The 18,134-nt window shown below is 44.3% G+C and overlaps 1 protein-coding gene across 1 annotated transcript in view; it reads left to right on the forward strand.

Moving 5' to 3' along the window:
* The window catches only part of ARMC2 (armadillo repeat containing 2), a 134,060-nt gene extending 118,209 nt beyond the window's left edge, over positions 1-15,851 (forward strand). The window contains exons 16-18 of the mRNA XM_056125237.1: positions 2,015-2,147; positions 2,493-2,653; positions 15,439-15,851. Of these exons, the coding sequence (XP_055981212.1) occupies positions 2,015-2,147; positions 2,493-2,653; positions 15,439-15,605 (461 nt within the window). The 3' untranslated portion in view covers positions 15,606-15,851. The remainder of the gene's footprint in view (positions 1-2,014; positions 2,148-2,492; positions 2,654-15,438) is intronic.
* The last annotated feature ends 2,283 nt before the right edge of the window (positions 15,852-18,134 follow it).

Here is an 18,134-nt window from a genome sequence, read left to right on the forward strand (position 1 = left end):
CCCTGGGATTTATAGTGTTTTTATTTTTATTTTTTTTAACTAATTACATTTTTTTCCCTCAGTAGTGCCAGGAATTGAGCACAGGGCCTCCACATATAGGCCTGATGGCTGACCACACCCCAGGCCCCAGAATATTTCATTTCTTAAGCTGGGGGCCTACAAGTTATCCCAACTATGATTCAACCATGATTTTCTTTGTAGATCTCAATGATTTCATGTGAGAATAATGCCTATAATGCCTAAAAACATTTCATTACTCATTTCATAGCCATGCTTCATTAGGTTTGTGATAGTGATTTGATAGTACAGTTGGGTTGGAGACGGGTAATGACCCCAGCGCCCTCTCTCCCACCAGTAACTTCAGATTCTGAGTAGCACATATACCCAGACCAAGGGAACCTTCAACACACTCACAGGCTATCCCTGGGGCCAAAGCCTGCCCAGGGAGCCCCTTCCCAGGTGTGCAGTCAGATGGGATGCAGACCTAGTCCATTCTCTCTCTTCACCCTCGGTCCAGTAGCAGTAGGAGGAAGCAGCCAATGCCTGCCCTTCCCTCAGCACATGGGGAAATGGTTCCTAGACAGGGACACTCTCCCTTCCCATTTCCTGGTCTGAGCAAACCTCCTTCAAGTTGTTGCCCTGGATGACTTCAAGGCAGGGAGCCTCCCTCCTGGTAGGTTGCTAAAGAACACTGGAGATATAAGACAGCTCAACAGTCTGTTTTGGGTTTCGTTTTGGTTTGGGGCCATGTCCAACTCACTCCTTTGGGTTCCCTCTGCTGGTGCTCAAGAGACCATGAGGTACCAGGGATCCAGCCCTGGCTTCTTGTATGCTAAGCACGTGCTCCCATCTGTTGAGCTCTCTCATCAGTCATCAGCAGTCAGTTTAGACCCAATTTCAAAGTCTGGCACCACCTGGCCCTCAGACCACTACCAGGTGTAGCCTTGGAGGCTCCCAGAGTGCCCCTGTGTGTGGCCCTAGTGGTCCCTGGCAGTGTAGGGCCCCAGAAGCATTGCATATGCCGGCCCATGCACTGTACGATGTGGCCCATGAGTATCACCAGGTGTGGCCCCTGTTCCCCCAAATACTACTACCCCAAGATAAAGATGGAATATCACTACTAGAAGTTCAAAAAGATGTTTAGGGGTCTGGGAGATATCAAAGGACTGGAGGACATGTTTGGCTTCGCATAAGAGAATCCTGGGAAGAAGGTGTCAGAGTGATAGCACAGCAGGTAGGGTTCTTGCCTTGTAAGCCCCTGACCTGGGTTTGATCTCAGGTATCCCATATGGACCCCTGAGCACCACCAGGATTAATTCCTGAGTACAGGGCCAAGTGTAAACCCTCAGCATCACCTGATGTGACACACACCCCCACCCCACCAAAAAAAAAAAAAAAACCCAAGAAACAAAACAGAAAAGAAAGTCCAGGGTTAAAACCCTGTGTTATGCACATCCCTCCACCCCCTCATCCCCAGTACCACTGGCAACAGACCCGAAATAACACTCCCAAACTAGCCCCTGAGCACCACTAGGTGTGATGCAAGCACTAAACCAACCAACCAAACACAGAAAACTGAAGAGATGAAAGCCCCTGTCCTGAGCCTCCGGTTCTCTCTGCTCTGGAGGAGGTGCTACTGCCCACCAGGGTCAGATACAGTACTGTTCATGGACTGAGGATCTGTGAGGTGGGAAGCAGGTGTTGCCCAGTGACTGCTGGTAAGCTCACTGCCACAGATGCAATATTATGTTTAATATTATTTTTGTTTGTTTTTAGATTCCTTTTAACAATATAAAATGATTGCTGGTGGGCAATAATAGCTGAGTTATTACTGATCAGGCATTCGGAAGGAGGAATTAAGTTCCCTAAGTGGGAATTTTTTTGCCTGTTTTGCCAATAATCTGTGCCCCCCCCCCCCCCCCCCCCCGCTGCCCCTTGCTCTTTGCCATTTGTAAAACACAATTCAGCCGGGACCCCTGAGCCTCACTGGCTTATTTTCTGCCCGCCCGCCCAGTTCACAAGTTCTTGATCGCCCTGCTGGATGCCAAGCAACAGGATATCTGCTACTCTGCCTGCGGTGTCCTTCTCAACCTCACCGTGGACAAAGATCGGCGAGTCGTCCTGAAGAAAGGAGGCAGCATTAAAAAGTAAGTAACATGGCATGGCTCAGAGAACTGCTATTCCGGGATCCCCGGGGAGACCCCAGGCGCCTGGGCCCGCATCACTCCTCTGCAAGCAGGGCCCTCTGGGCGTTGGGCAGAGAAGAGCCCTGGAGAGGAGTTAGGCTCCACCCATCTCTTCAAGGAATTGGACAGTAAATTATGGCTGCTTTATAGCTTCTTCAGCCTATAGATGTGAAATTATTTTAATCGCTCAGTCATATATAAATCCTTATGGATTAGAGAGGGATATGAACGGTCATGCTAAAAATGTGAAGATTAAAGGCAGGTTCTGACTTAATGATTCTTCTTGTTTCAACTTTTCTCTTTCAGGTTAGTGACTTGTTTGAGAGATTTCGGCCCCATGGATTGGCAGCTGGCCAGCTTGGTTTGCAAAACCTTGTGGAACTTCAGTGAAAATATCACCAACGCCTCTTCCTGCTTCGGAGATGAAGATGCCAACACTCTCTTGGTTCTGCTGTCATCGTTTTTAGGTAAGACTCCTGACTACGAGTTTGTGAATTCTGGTGGAGGGAAATAGGAAAAACTTTTTTTTACTTTTTGGGGGTCATACTTAGCAGTACTCAGGGCTTATTCCCGGGGTGGGGGCATTTGGAGGATCATATGGGGTGCCAGAGACTCAACTCAGGTCTGCTGTGTGCAAGGCAAGTGCCCCACCTGCTCTTATCTCTTCAGCCCCAGGAGATTAAAAATGTAAATAAATTTGTAGATTAAAAATAAATAAAATCAATCGTTGAAGAGGCTCCATGTGGTTCCATGCTGTGGGTTCAAATCCTGACCCCCCCCCCCCCCCCTCTGAGAGTGGTGATGGCCACAAGCCTCTCTCAGGCTATCTTCCCTTTTCCAGAAACATTGCAGCCATGGTCCTCTCCAGGAAGCCCTGGTTCAAACTAGCACCCACCCCCAGGGCATAGTGGAAGAACCAGAAAGCTGCTCAGATGCCTTTAATCCCGCTGAGTCTACCGCCGTGCCCTTTCTGAGCTGGGAGTGTCTCTCATCCTTTTTGCAGAGCTGTTAGGTGGGTCAGTGAGCAGCTTGAGTGCAAGGTTCAGTGGCTGACTCTCGGCGAGTCTTCAAAGTCGGGCAATGAACGTGCGTGGTGTAACTTCTCAGCATCTCCATCAACATTATTAGACAGGAACAAGAACCAAGGGCTTCTGAAAGAATCAGGTTGGCTGGATTAGATGTGAAATTTGCTCTTTCCAGGTTAACATAATTCTGTGTATAGAGTAAGAAAAAAAGGAGTGTGGATTTTTTTTTGTTTGGGTGGATGGACTACACTCAGCTCTCAGAAGCTACTCCTTCAGGGACTAGCGAGATAAAGGAGATGACAGGATGGGTAGTTTATGGGACCTTTAAACCCAGAACGCTGGTGCCCAAAGCAAAATGCTGCCCTGGCTGGGGTCTTATAGCTGCTCTGTCTCTCACCCTCTCCCCTTCAGAAAGCCCATCACAGAGATTATTGTCCCAAAAAGGCCCTCGTGCGTGGAAGTGTCTAGCCTGGATAGATTAAGATAGTTAAACATTTGCCCAAAGAATGTTGTTGTCCTCCTGATGGTCATTGATTCTAAGCAATAAATATTGTAAATGGGGACAGTTGAAGCTCTCAGTCTGAGGCTATTAGTCCCCTGCCCCCATGCTTTTTCTCATATTTCTCTCCCTCCCTCCCTCCCTCCCTCCCTTCCTTCCTTCCTTCCTTCCTTCCTTCCTTCCTTCCTTCCATCCATCCATCCCATCCCCATGAGTGTGAAAAACACAGTTACAAAGTTGATCACAATTGGTTCAGTCATACAATGTCATGTATCCCTTCACCAGAGCACATTTCCTGCCACCAATGTCCCCATTTTCCCTCCCATTCCCTGGCCTGTCTCTAGGGCAGATACTTTTTTTCTTTTATGCACTGTGTTTTGCAATACTGTTACTGAAAACATATCATGCATATCATTTTACCTCCTTTCATTATTCAGTTCTTGTCCAGAGTGATCATTTATGATTACCATTGTTGTGGTGATCCCTAACCGTGCATCCCCCTTGAGGCAAGCTGCCTACTAAGGACCAGTTCTCCTGGCCCTTCTTTCTATTGTGTTTGGATATTAGTTTCCTTTATGTTTTTTAATATTCCACAAATGAGTGTGATCATTCTATATCTGTCCCTCTTCCTCTGACTGATTTCACTCAGCATGATACTCTCCATGTCCATCCATGTATCACCCAATTTCGTGACTTTATTTTTCCTAATTTCCTAATATGGAGTAGTATTCCACTGGGTAGATGTACCATCGTTTCTTTATTTCTTTCTTTAACTCATCTGTTCTTGGGCCCTTGGGTTGTTTCCAGATTCTGGCTATTGTGAATAATGCTGCAATGAACATAATAGTGCAGATAACTTTTCTGCATTTTGTTTGGGGCCCGTAGGGTATATTCCTAGGGGTGGAATTACTGGGTCCTCTGGGAGCTCAATTCATAGTTGTTTGAGGAATGTTTCTGTTGTTTTCCAAAAGGACTGGACCAGTGTACATTCCCAGGAACAGTGAACGAGGGATCCTTTTCCTCCTCATCCTTGCCAGTACTGTTTGTTGTACTTTTTAATGAGTGCCAGCCTCTCTGGTGTGAGGTGATATCTCATTGTTGTTTTGATTTGCAGTTCCCTGATGATTAGTAATATAGGACATTTCTTTGTATGTCTTTTGGACATTTGGATTTCTTCATGAAGGAAGTTTCTGCTCATCTCTGTGTCTCTTTCATTTCATCCTCACAGCATCCCTGATTTAGGCCTGTTCACCTGGGTCATCCCCCCAGCAAACGCACTCCAGGATGACTCTGTGATGATACTTGGGGAAACTTGTGGTGTCAAAGATCAAACTCCAAGGTGCCTGCATGCAAATGCAAAGCATCAAAGTTCACTGTGGAGTCTGAGAACTCTTAAGCTTTTGGGGGTTTCCAGAAACAAACAAAAAGTGTGTGCTCAATTTGTCTTAATATTAATTCAGTTCTCAACTGTGGCAGATGGAGTCAGCATAAAATTAAAAACAAAACACTTGTGTCTGCAGAAGAGTGTGCAGAATGTCAGGCACATGTGTGGATTCATGTCCTCACCTATGGTTCTCCAAGTACCACCAGTATTCCCACAGAGCCAGAAAACAGCCCCTCAGCTCTGCTGGGTATAGCCCACTCCACTGCACTTATGCTGCAATACTTATCCTGGCTCTTTGACCCTGAAATTTAACTCTGGAGCTAAAGGTACAGCAGAGAATCTGTGTTTTGGGTTTTGTTGGGTATTTTCGCAGGGGAGGGGGATGGTGGTATATACCTGGCAGTGTTTAGGGCTTACTCCTGGCTCTGTGCTCAGGATCACTACTGGCAAGACTCTGGCGACCATGTGAAGTGCCAGGGATTGAGCCTGGGTACAAGACATGTGCCCTACCTGCTGTACTATCACTCTGGCCCCAGAATCTGTATTTTGACAAAGTTGCCCCAGGTGAGTGAGCTTGGCAGCCAGGAACTGTGATACTGTGCTGGGCGGATGATGGAGCAAGGGTAGGACACTCGGGCCCAGGGTGCCAGGGAATAGGAGATTGGGCGGGAGAGGCACTTGACATGGGAAAGAACATGAGAGAGAGAGAGAGAGAGAGAGAGAGAGAGAGAGAGAACATTTCAGATGGAGCTGGAGTTCCCATCCATGTGACCCCACTCAGGAGTAGGTGTCACTGGATCACCCCACTTTGCTCGGCCTCTAGCTCCTCCTTCCCACTCTGCTTGGTTGAGCTGCCATGCGTGTGTGTGTGTGTGTGTGTGTGTGTGTGTGTGTGTGTATGTGTATATGTGTGTTATCCTCCACTGGCTCCCAGTAGGGGTGGGAATATGATTGACTTCAGAGGTCCCTCTTATGACATGTCTTGGGCCAGGCTTTCTTAAACTTTGACCGCTCACAATACCTCCTCCCCCCCCCCCCCCGCCGCACCTCCCCAAGAATTTTCTACACAACCCTGAATATATTGGCATATAAAACAGTGACACAAATCAGACTTTTCCTGATTATCATAAAGAAATTTTATTTATCATGTGGTGACAGGGATCAGACCTGATCACATGCAAAGCTTGTGCTCCAGCCCTTTAAACTCCCCTCCCTGACCCAAGGAATTTGTTTTGAAACAAATATTTAAGAAGTTAAAGAATTTTTTTTTGTCTTTTGGGGTCATACCTGGTGATTCTTAGGAGTTACTCTTGGCTCTGCAATTAGGGATTACTAATGGCATTGCTGGGGGGACCATCTGGGATGCCAGGGATTGAACCCTGGTCAGCCATATGCAAGGCAAACTCCCTACCCACTACTATAGCTCTGGTCCCAGTTAAAGAAATTATTAACTTGCGGCTGCAAATTAACTTGTGGCTGCAGTGGTGGGTGAGCAAGTATTAGAATGTTGATTCTTTAACAAGGGTGGGTAAAAAAATTAATATGCCTAAAAAAAATAGGACGAAACAATAAATCACAGAACTTCCTGGTTGAATTCCAAGCACAGTCTTTCATTTGTTTTATTTTGGGGTCACACCCTTCAGTGCTCAGGGCTTTTTCTGGCTCTGTTGCTCTGGGGACCATATTCATGCTGGGGATTGACTCAGGTCAGAATCAGCCTTCTGCAAGGCAAATGCCTTAACCCCTGTACTATCTCTCCAGCCTGAGCACTGTCTTTAATTTATTTTTTAAGTTTTAACTGAATTATCTGAGTTACAGCACTACGAAACTGTTCATGATTGGATTTCAGTCATGCAATGTTCCAATACCCGTCCCTTCACCAGTGTACATTTCCCATGAGTGCTGCCCTTTAAAAATAGTGGGAAGGCCACAGCTCAAGGTGCGCAAGTCTGCCCCGCTAGATGGGTTGACTGGAGGGGGATAAGAGAACAAGGTACCAGTATTCAAGTCTGACAGCCCTTTTGGAAAGGGGTGTCTGAAACATGCGGCCTAATGCATTCTGAGAAGCTGCTGTTGCTTCTGATATTCTTCTGTGGGGTCCAGGCCTAGAGAAGCTCCTCTGTGGAGCTTGTCACAGATGGTCAGTGTGCACCTGCCCCCACCCCCCACTCTGCATGAGAAACATGCCAGAGAAATATGCTGTGCTCACCCTGAGCAACTTAGGTAAGTTTTGTAGACAAGTGGAAAGTGATTCATAGTGAGGGAATAAACATCACCAAATCCATGACAGAAAGCTGTCAGGTGCTTCTGGAAAATGTGAGGACTGTGCCCTCCAAAGTAAGCAAATTAAGGCAGCAGAAAACCTTTATGTAGCTGTCTGGTGCCAAAGGGCATGCTGGGAAATAATGCAGTGAGCAGCTTTTATTGAAGCTGCAGGACGTTTAAGCTTTACTGGACAACTTCGGGGGAGGGGGTTTCCCATAGCATACTAAGTTATGCTCATGGATTACTCCTGGCTTTGTGCTCAGAATGCTCAGAAATCACTCCTGATAGTGTTTAGGAAGGGTCATATGCAGTGCTGGGAATCAAACCCAGGTCAGCTGCATGCAATGCAAATGACTTTGCTGTACTGTCTCTTGGGCCCTGAACAATTTGTTATAATGATCATTGACAAATTTTTGCTTGGAGTTATTTTTCCTCTCTACTACTTTGCCTAAAATCCTAGTATTTCAGAGTATGCTTTGCACAAAGAAAATTTAAAGGAGATTGGTTGTCTTACGTCCTGAGATATCCTGTGGGGTGTCAGTGATCAAACTGAAGTTGGCTGCATATATAAGATAAGTGCCTTAACCCCTGGGCTATGTCTCCAGCCCCAAGTCCTCATTTATTAGACTGTAAAAATCAATTAAATTTTTTTTTATGTTTCAACTGTGATGGGTTTATTTTATTTTACTGTGATGCAAAACCAAAGATTCCACTATAGCACAGAGATCAATATATTAAAAAGTCATGAAAAAAGTGATGTGGAACATGCAGGATGTGATGTACAAACTGGAGGATCAGGTCATTTCCTTTGTAACATGGACACTACACTGTGGCTGAGGAAAACAATTAAAATAATACTGCAGAACTGAATTGAAATGCGGCACAAACATGTCAACTGTCAGTCATGACTTCAAGCACCTCCCTTAGAATGGACCTGCATTCTCTACAGACTTCAGTGTGGAAAGGATTGCAATTTGTTGCAAGAACAAAAAGTTCACGCATTTGAAATTTCACAGAATTTTGAAGCCAAAACATAGTGGGTTCCTTTCTCTTCATCTCCACGGGGAAATCTGATGCTTCACTTCAAATCACATTGAGCGTCTAGTTCAAATCCCAGCCCAATCTTGTGACCTTCTCCATTGAATTTCTTTCCATCAACTAAAGCTGATAGGGTTATATGAGGTGACAAAACTGAATGTGGGGGTTGCAAAAATGTGTTTAAAAATGGTTTTAAAGTAAATTTCCTTTTGATTATCAGTAAATGTTTGGTTTATATGCCCGGGGTCACATAATAATTTCTCAGGTGAGTAGGAGTCATGGGTGGAAAAAGTTTTAAGGAACTCTGGTCTAAATCAATGTCTTTATACAGTCACCAACATATTTGAAAAATGAAATTGTATCCACCAGCCTCCACACCCGATGTTCTCCATAAAAACTGGTCCACACCACAGATCCTGCCTTCTGCCCCATGCTCCGCCATCCCAGGTGAGGTCTGCCTCTGGTTGACATCACTGGGCCTAGTCTGGAATAGGAGGCAGAGCTCCTCCTCAATGGTTAAGTCCCAGAAGCCTCCACACTTAGCATACAACATATAAATGAACCCACAACACAGCTCCTGAAGTGTGTGGCTGCTTATGTGACCACTTGACAGATCTCAACAAATTACACACTACTTACACTTACTTTTCCTGACTCTGTCCTGATGGACAAAGATGAAATAGAGCAACCTTAGCCTAATCTCTCAGAACCTTCAGGGATTCTAACAAAAAAGACTCACCCCCAGCACAGCATCAACTCTAGAGAACAAATGGGTGGGGGGCAGGGAGGAAACACATCAAGGCCCACCAAATTCAATGAGAGAGCAATATTACTGAAGACATAAACAAAACCAGTGAGTTCTCAGACAATGTCTTTAGTGATACTAGGATGAGGATATTCAGCTAGTTCAAAGAAATGCTCACACAGTCAGCAAAGTATAAGAAAATAGGAGTCAAAATGGAAAAACCAATAGAATTTGAAATGACAGAAATTAAGAACATGGTAGGTGATATATATATGTATATGTATATGTGCATGTGTGTGTGTCAATAGAAGCTCTGAAGAGCAGAATAACAGCTAAGCAAAGGATTGAGGAGCTCCAAGATGAGAAGGAGGAAACTGTCATAAAACAATATGAAAAGAAATGAACAGCAGGGCTGGAGCAATAGTACATCTGGTAAGATGTTTTCCTTGTATGTAGCTGATAGGAGTTCAATCCCTGGCTTCCCATATGGTCCCCTGAGCACCATCAGGAGTAATTCCTCAATGAAGAGCCTGGAGTAACCCCTGAGAATCACAGGGTATAATCCAAAAAGCCAAAAACAGTAAGAAAAAAGAAATGAATGCCAGAGAATATGGGGTGAGTTCAGAGGAACAATATAAGAATCATCAGAGTCCCCAAAGAACAGGAAGGCAATGTGATGAAGACACAATAGTTTCAAAATCTGATCTATAAAATAAAAAAAATGTCAGGAGGAAGATGGACTTATAAATTCATATGAAACATTCACAGGTCTTTAGTTTGGCCATAAAAATGAGAATTGCCAGCCAATATGCCACTTGAAGACTTATTTTAAATTTTTATAAATAAAAGACTATTTCTTCGACGTCGAAGAAATAGCTAAGAGGACGAAGAACCTCCGGCTCCGGGCACATCTCTTTGATTCCACTGTTCTTCCTGCATTAACATATGCCTCAGAGACCTGGGCCCTACGCAAACAAGATGAGAACGCCATTCAGGTCTCCCAAAGAAGAATAGAAAGAGCTATGCTTGGAATATCACGTTTCACTCAAATGAGAGAACGAATCCGGAGTTCTGACATCCGTCGACGATCAAGGATCAGGGATGCTGTCTCATTTGCCAAGGTGTCGAAAATCAGATGGGCTGGTCATGTAATGAGATTTAAAGACGACCGTTGGACTAGAGCTGTTACTGATTGGATTCCACGGGATGTCAAGAGACCGCGTGGCCGCCCACCTACCAGATGGTCAGACTTCTTCGTCAAGATCATGAATGATCGGTTTGAGGCCCTTCATGTTCCCGGAGCGAACAGATGCCATTGGGCTACACTAGCACACGACAGGGACAAATGGAGACGTTACTGGCACCCGCTCGAGCAAATCGACGACTAACGGGAAGTTAAGTGATTAAGTGATAAATAAAAGACAAATAGGATCTTGAAAAAAAATTTGATGAAGTCCACTGTCCAACAACAGTGGACAGTAGTTGTGGATTGGTGTTGAAACACTGTATGCCTGAAGCAACTCTATTATGAACAACTTTTAAAGCCATGGTGTCTTAATGAAAAAAAATGAAGTTGCAAAGAAACAAAATATAAGAATTATTGCATGAATAAATATATCCTTTTATTGTGTAACATTTATTTGCTTATTTGTATATAAACATGAAAAGATATGTGTAGGTCAACCTACAGGATTATAACTTAATATGTACTTTTCTATTTGCTTTGTGGGAGGCATAGTCAATGGTGTGCCTGACCATTATCTGGGGACCAGGTGGTAGTGGGGACTTAATATGTGTTTCTTAGATCACAGTAAAACAAGTAGTCTAAAAATCATACTCTGGGGGTATGCTACCGCCAGCTGGTCAATCTGTACCCATTAGGCGAGTGTATCAGCAGCCTGATGGCACCGTCAGACTTTCAGATACCCCAAAATTGCTGCTGTGCCTTTGGCCAGACCCCAAAAACTTGGGGCAAAGTTTACCAAGAAAGTAAACGGCCAAAAGTTAGGTATGTGGGAAACACACCCACAAACCACCTGCAGCTCAGCTACATAATTGGAAGCATGGTCTCTCTGGTTTCTGATTGAACTGCTTAACCATGATCCCAGAGACTCAGAAACAAATCTCGGAACCCTAGGGCTTTTGGCAGAAATGCATCCTGTTCCTGCAGTAGGTTACTGGCACTGGGCCACTTCAGGTGGGAATAGGTTTTGTGCCTTGGCCTGTTCCCCCTGGCGGCCCAGTGACCGCTATCCTCCAGAGGCATGGACAGTCAGGTTTGGGCCTACAGTGGCGAGACATGCGGGGCCTCACCAGATGGGGGTGGAACCGGCCCTTTCCTCCCCATCCCAATGAAATCCTGAGTCACCACCTACAAATGGCCTCTCTGGCTCCTGATGAAACTGATTAACAGCCATGGTCCCAGAGACTCAGAGACAAATCTTGAAACCCAGCGACTTTTGGCAGAAGTGCATCTGGACCATGTATAAGGTGGTTGCTGCCTCAAAGCTTATAGGAAATCCAGGTATGAGCCAGTGATGATGGGGCAACTGCAGTCTCATGGGAAGGGGGGGCAGTTCCGGCTCATCCTTCACGCCCTACCGAGGTCATGAGTTACCCGCCACAAGCAGCTCTCCAGCACGGCCATGGCTCCAGAGGCAAAAGGACTTAATCCAGAGCCCAGCAGCTTGTGGCAGAAGAGTGAATGGACCGTGCGTTAAACTGGTGCCATGCCTTCCTGGAAGGGAAAGGGTGTTGCTCCCTTCTGCCTTCCTCTCCTCCCCCTCCCCCCCCCCCCCCCCCCCCCCCCCCGCAGCAAGGTGGCGGCCTCAGAGCTTATAGGAAAGCCAGGTATGAGCCAGCAGTGATGGGGCAACTGCAGTCTCATGGGAAAGGGCGCAGTAGTATCAGCTCCGCCTTCACGCCCTACTGAGGTCACGAGTTGCTCCCCACAGCCATAACACCAGATGCACAAAAACCAATCTCGTAATTATCTGGCTCTTTGCAGAAATCCAAAATCATTATATGATTCTCATAACCAGTTATAGAAAACAAAGTATTTCATAATGCCTTTTCAGCAATCCTGATTGTTGGGGGGGGAAAATTCCAAACAATAATGGTGCATCTTTTGTCAAAATAATGGATGTAATCAATGTAGAGAAAAGTTAAGTAGAAATCATCTGCCTCACAGCCATTGGGAGGGGTGGGAGGGGGGTATATTGGGGATTCTTGGTGGTGAAAAATGAGTATTGGTGAAAGGAAAGGTGTTTGATCATTGTATGACCAAGACTTAAACCTGAAAGCTTTGTAACTTTTCCCACAGTGATTCAATAAATAAATATAAGAAAAAAATAAATAAAATTATGAAAAAAAATTATAATCTGAACTTTTCTTGGATTAGTGACTGCCACTTTTTGAAATACAAATTCCAAATTTTAATACCTAGTCGAAATTTTAATTTTAATACCAAATTTTAATACCTAGTTTAATACCTGGAGCGATAGCACGGTGAGTAGGGCGTTTGCCTTGCACGCAGCCAACATTGCTGACACAAGTTCGATTCCTCCGCCCCTCTCAGAGAGCTGGCAAGCTACCAAGAGTATCTTGCTCACACGACAGAGCCTGGCAAGCTCCCCGTGACGTATTCGATATGCCAAACACAGTAACAACAAAGTCTCCAATGGAGACGTTACTGGGCCCGCTCGAGCAAATCGATGAACAACGGGAGGACAGTGATCAGTGATCAATACCTAGTCTAATATAGCACTTAAAATGCTTGCTGTATTTATTTTGAAGCTTGAGATTGCTTTTCTTTTACCTATTTAGCCACTTTGTCTTCTAGCCTAAATTAGAGTCAGTAGTGTCAGAGTATGGACAAACTGAATATAGTGTAGCACTGTCCTCCCTACCGTTGTTCATCGATTTTCTCAAGCAGGTCCAGTAATGTCTCCATTGTGAGACTTGTTACTGTGTTTGGCATATCGAATAAGGAGGAGCTTGCCAGGCTTTGCCTTGTAGACGAGATACTCTCAGTAGCTTGCTGAGCTCTCCAAGAGGGGTGGAGGAATCGAACCCAGGTCGGCTGCGTGCAAGGCCAACGCCCTACCCACTATGTTATTGCTCTGGCCCGAATATAATGTAAGCCTCAAGAAATGTAAGAGCCTTGAATTTTTTTTGAAAAAATTAATAGCACACCAGGAGCCAGGGAGAACAGGGGTTAAGGCATTTGTCTTACACCAACCCAGTACCCTATATAGTCCCCTAGCACCTCCAGAAGTGATCCCTGAGCACAGGGTCAGAAGCAGGTCCTGAGCACTGCCAGGTTTAGCTGAAGACCCTATACTCTCACCCAAATTAAAAATATATATTTTAATTAAGCACTAAAATAAAAATTTGCAAAATCCACCACGATCCCTGGCAGAAGGACAGTGGAAGCTCTAGCAGGCTGGGAGAGAAGGGCCAGAAACAAGAGAATTCCATTTCTTATGGGAAGTTTGGCCCTCCCACATCACAGAGTGGCAGGAAGAAGATCTGGCACTCTGAAAGCCCGGCAGGCCAACTGCCTCTTGTCACAGATGGTATTCTCCTCCTCTCGGTGTCCAGCTTATCCAGTGGGTGGGGAGAGTGGGGTTTGCTCACAGGGGTCTCCCTGGAGTGACTTGCTGAAGTGTTTGTGTCTGCCGGACACTTATCTCAGAGCCGCATAGTTGACCACTGGGCTGTGGAGAGCTGGGGTTCGGTGCCAGCAGGGATTCCAGGGCCCTTATCTCATTCTGGGTGGGGACACTCAGCCCAAGCACACAGAGTGTACACAAATAGTTTGCATAGAACATCTGATGGAAAGAGTCATGAAATCGTTCCTAATAGGAGTTTAATTGGCCCTCTGGGAAAAGGTTTTATAAATCATGTAGGTGGCAGTACTTGTGGTCACGTTAGGACTCGGCGGTTTCCATTTTAGCCTGCCACAGGTCTCAGAAGTGGCCGAGTCAATGTTCTGGCTGGCAGGCAAGCCACTGCATTTCCCTAAAACCTGATGTGTGGGGTGTGTGGCCCAGTAGAAATTAGTAAAACTGTGATGGCAGATAGGTGCAGCCACCTTCGCAGCCATTGGGCTATGTTGCCTCCATGCTTGGCACTGCGCCTGGTGGTGTTCTGGAAGGAACCATGTGGTCCTGAGGAAGGAGCCTGGGCTTCCAGCATATTAAGGGGAGGCTCAGCCCCTTGACCTCTCTCTCAGGTTGACTACGGTTATGATGTTGACAAAGTCCAAGGTCCTCTTTGCTGAAGAAGCAAATGAGAAGTTATACTTGTGTGCTTTTGTTAAATTGGTATTTCTCCCACCAGCCCCTACCCCCACCCCATTGTTCATGGATTGATTCGCTTGTGTTGCTAATCTTCCTTGGGATTCTCAAAGTCCTCTACCTTCTACTGTTACTGGAGAAAGCCTGCAGTAGGGCATTTGTCTGGGTTGCTTTGAAGCCAACAAGGTTGATTTGTCAGTCAAGTTTCTATATGTTGATTTCAAAGGTTGGTAGTTTCCTAAAAGATACCCTTGACTGCTTTTCTGTCAGCCACTGCAGTAAATTGCTTTTTTTTTTTTGGCTTTTTTTTTTTGGCTTTTTGGGTCATACCTGGCAATGCACAGGGGTTACTCCTGGCTCTGCCCTCAGGAATTACGCCTGGTGGTGCTCAGGGGACCATTTGGGATGCTGGGAATCGAACCTTGGTCGGCCATGTGCAAGGCAAATGCCCTACACGCTGTGCTATCGCTCTAGCCCCATAACTTGCTTTTCTGGTGTGCAAGATAATTAATGAGATAGTTCATTTGTTCTAAGAAACTATCATCTGATGTTTAGAAAGCAAACATGTATATGAACACAAAAAGGCAGGTAGAAATAAGAGCTCAAATCAATGTAGGATTTTTTTTTAAAGAAGATTACTGCTTCACTAAAAAGTAAAATATTTATAGAGAACTGAAGAGAGCAAAGAACTTCTGCCATAAAAGAGACATGGGGTGGGAGCTGGGAGTGTAAACCTAGCTGTGCTCAGGGTTCACTCCTGGTACTGCTTGGAGGAACCATTTGTCAGGATCAAATCCTGGTTAGCAGTGTTCAAGGTAAGCTTCCTATCCACTGTATATCTCCCAGACCCCACAAAAGAGCCTTTAAACACAAATCCTCTGTCATGTTGATTTTCAAGATGTGTCAGGGTGAATTTACCACATGCCATCGAAAGTGACACTTTATTCAATAGGATATTTCCAAATAATCTCTATAATTTTAATTTTTCTGATACAGATGAAGAGCTAGCATTGGATGACACTTTTGACCAAGAGCTAAAAACTTATCACAAACTCCACTGGGAAACAGAATTCAAACCTGTGGCACAGCAGCTTCTGCACCGAATTCAGACTCACCACACCTTCTTGGAACCACTGCCAGTCCCTTCTTTTAAGCAGATGTAGATCGGCCACAGAAAGTCAGGTCTCCATTCAAAAATGGTAACAAGCCTGAAGTTTTGTTCAGTATTAATATGGAAAGTTTTCCAGGAATTGAATTAAGGGAGTAGTCTTAAGTATTTGAAAAGAAATTAGCATTTCTTCTTGGTTAGGTATTGAAAAAAATGAATATATGTGTACTTTCTGCTATGAGAAATGTAAAATGCAAATATATACTTTTTTTTAAGTAAATGACTTTTCCTTCAATTCTCTATTAAATAATTAAGGTCTGGTATTAAAATTCTGATTTAACCATTCTGGAGTTTAAGTTCTTATCATAACAATTAAATGAGCTGTGCAATGAGGACTTTGGAGTAGGGTTGGCGGCCGATGGTTTTGGGAATATTTTACTACAGAAGCAATCTTCACTGATTCTCTTCTACAACTAACTGTATTTTCTGGTTGGGTTCTAGTATTTTTTTCTGGTTTTTCTATTAACTGAAGGAAGCAGAAAAATATAAGACTTCTTAGGGCCATCTACTCTTTATTAAATAAGAAAAATAGGCCCCAAATAAGGGAATATCCTACCTCTCTGCTTTAATTTGAAATAGAATGATGGGACAGACCATACTTACAACTGTGACCATTGTGGATGGGGTGGTGGATTCTATAACGTAATCCAAAGAGTATAGGCTTAGGTGCGAATCTTACTTTTTCTAACTTCATCTGTAAAATGGGAATCAATTTTTATTATAGTATAGTTTTGAAGAAGAAATATATCTGATGTTATACAGTAGATAATAAATTCTGGTATAATGATAGTTATTAGTTTATTGGTTTCCCATTCTTTGTAGTTATGTTTGGTCTTTGAATAAATGGTGAACACCAAAAGAAATTGAGATTACTGTTGTTACTGCCTACCGGTCACACAACATTTGGAAATGCAAGTAACCATACTGCTCCACTTGGAGGAAAAATGTTTCGAATTCTTGTTGCCCATCCTTCAAAATACCAAGATAACAGGCCACAGTATTAATTTATTGGTAGGGTGCTTTGCAGGACTGGAGTAATAGCACAGTGGGTAGGGCGTTTGCCTTGCATGTGGCCGACCTGGGTTCGATTCCTCTGTCCCTCTTGGAGAGCCCAGCAAGCTACTGAGAGTATCTCACCCACACGGCAAAGCCTGGCAAGCTCCCTGTGACGTATTCGATATGCCAAACACAGTAACAACAAGTCTCACAATGGAGACATTACTGGGCCTGCTCAAGCAAATCGATGAACAGTGGGAGGACAGTGCTACAGTGCTACAGGGCACCTTGCACATGGCTGACTCAATCCCTACCATCCCAATTCTCTGAACCCCACCAGGGATGATCCCTGAATGCAGAACCAGGGGTAAACCTTGAATATCACTAGGTATGACCCGCAAAACAAACAAAAATACAAAGGTGAGTAGGATGAGGGGAGCACCCCACATAGACATGTACTAATATTTTGCTGTATTGGGGATTGAACTCAGGATCTTATGCAAGCAAGGCATGTGCTCTTCCTTGTCTTTATTTTATTTTTTTCTCTAAAGTTGTGGTAAAAATATCCACAACATAAAACTTACCCTTTTGACTCTCTTTAGTTGCATAATTCCATGTGTTTTTTCAGCTTTGTTGTGTTACAGATCTCTAGAACTTTTTCGTCTTGCAAAAGAAACTATTTCCATTCAATAATTCCACATTTCCTTCCCGAACCCACCCCACCCAGTCATTGCCATTCTATCTTCTTTATTCTTTTTCTTCTTTTTTTTTTTCTTTTTGGGTCACACCTAGCGAAGCTCAGGGGTTGCTCCTGGCTCTGCACTCAGGAACTACCCCTGGCAGTGCTTGGGAGACCATATGGGATTCTGGGAATCAAACCCAGGTCAGTCACGGGCAAGGCAAACCCCCTATCTGCTGTGCTATCACTCCAGCCCCCTATCTTCTATTTCTATATAGTCAACTGGGTTAAATAACCTCACATAAACAGAACCATACTGTATTTCATGTTTGTGTGTAACTGGGTTATTTTCCCTAACATAATTTCCTCAAAGTTGACCTATACAGTAATGTGACTGGATCACCTTTTTCCTTTTGGGGGATAGGGCAGCTTTGGGTCACACATCACAGTGCTTAAGGTCATTCCTGTTGGTGCTCAAAAGACTAGATATGTCATTCTGTGTATTATTTCTCCAGCCCCTTTTCTGTCATTTTAGCACTGAACAGTAATTCCTTGCATGTATAAACCACATTTTGTTGGCCCATGCATCACTCTGTGGACTTCTGGGTTGTTTCTATCTTATGACTATTTGGAACAATATGTTGTAGGAACAGAGGTTTATAAACCTCTCTGAAATTAAGCTTTACTTCTTCTGCATATACAACACAGGGTGGAATTCGATGATACTGTGTTCAAGTTTTTAGCACAATTTGACTGATCTTTTAGTTTCCCTCCCATTTCCCTTCTCTTGGTCATTGTAGAAATTATTACTAGTCTAACACTTGTCTGTGGCACTTACTCACATTTTGG

The sequence above is a fragment of the Sorex fumeus genome, unplaced genomic scaffold (assembly GCF_029834395.1).
Source record: "Sorex fumeus unplaced genomic scaffold, SorFum_2.1 ptg000054l, whole genome shotgun sequence".
In the NCBI taxonomy this organism is placed as follows: domain Eukaryota; kingdom Metazoa; phylum Chordata; class Mammalia; order Eulipotyphla; family Soricidae; genus Sorex; species Sorex fumeus.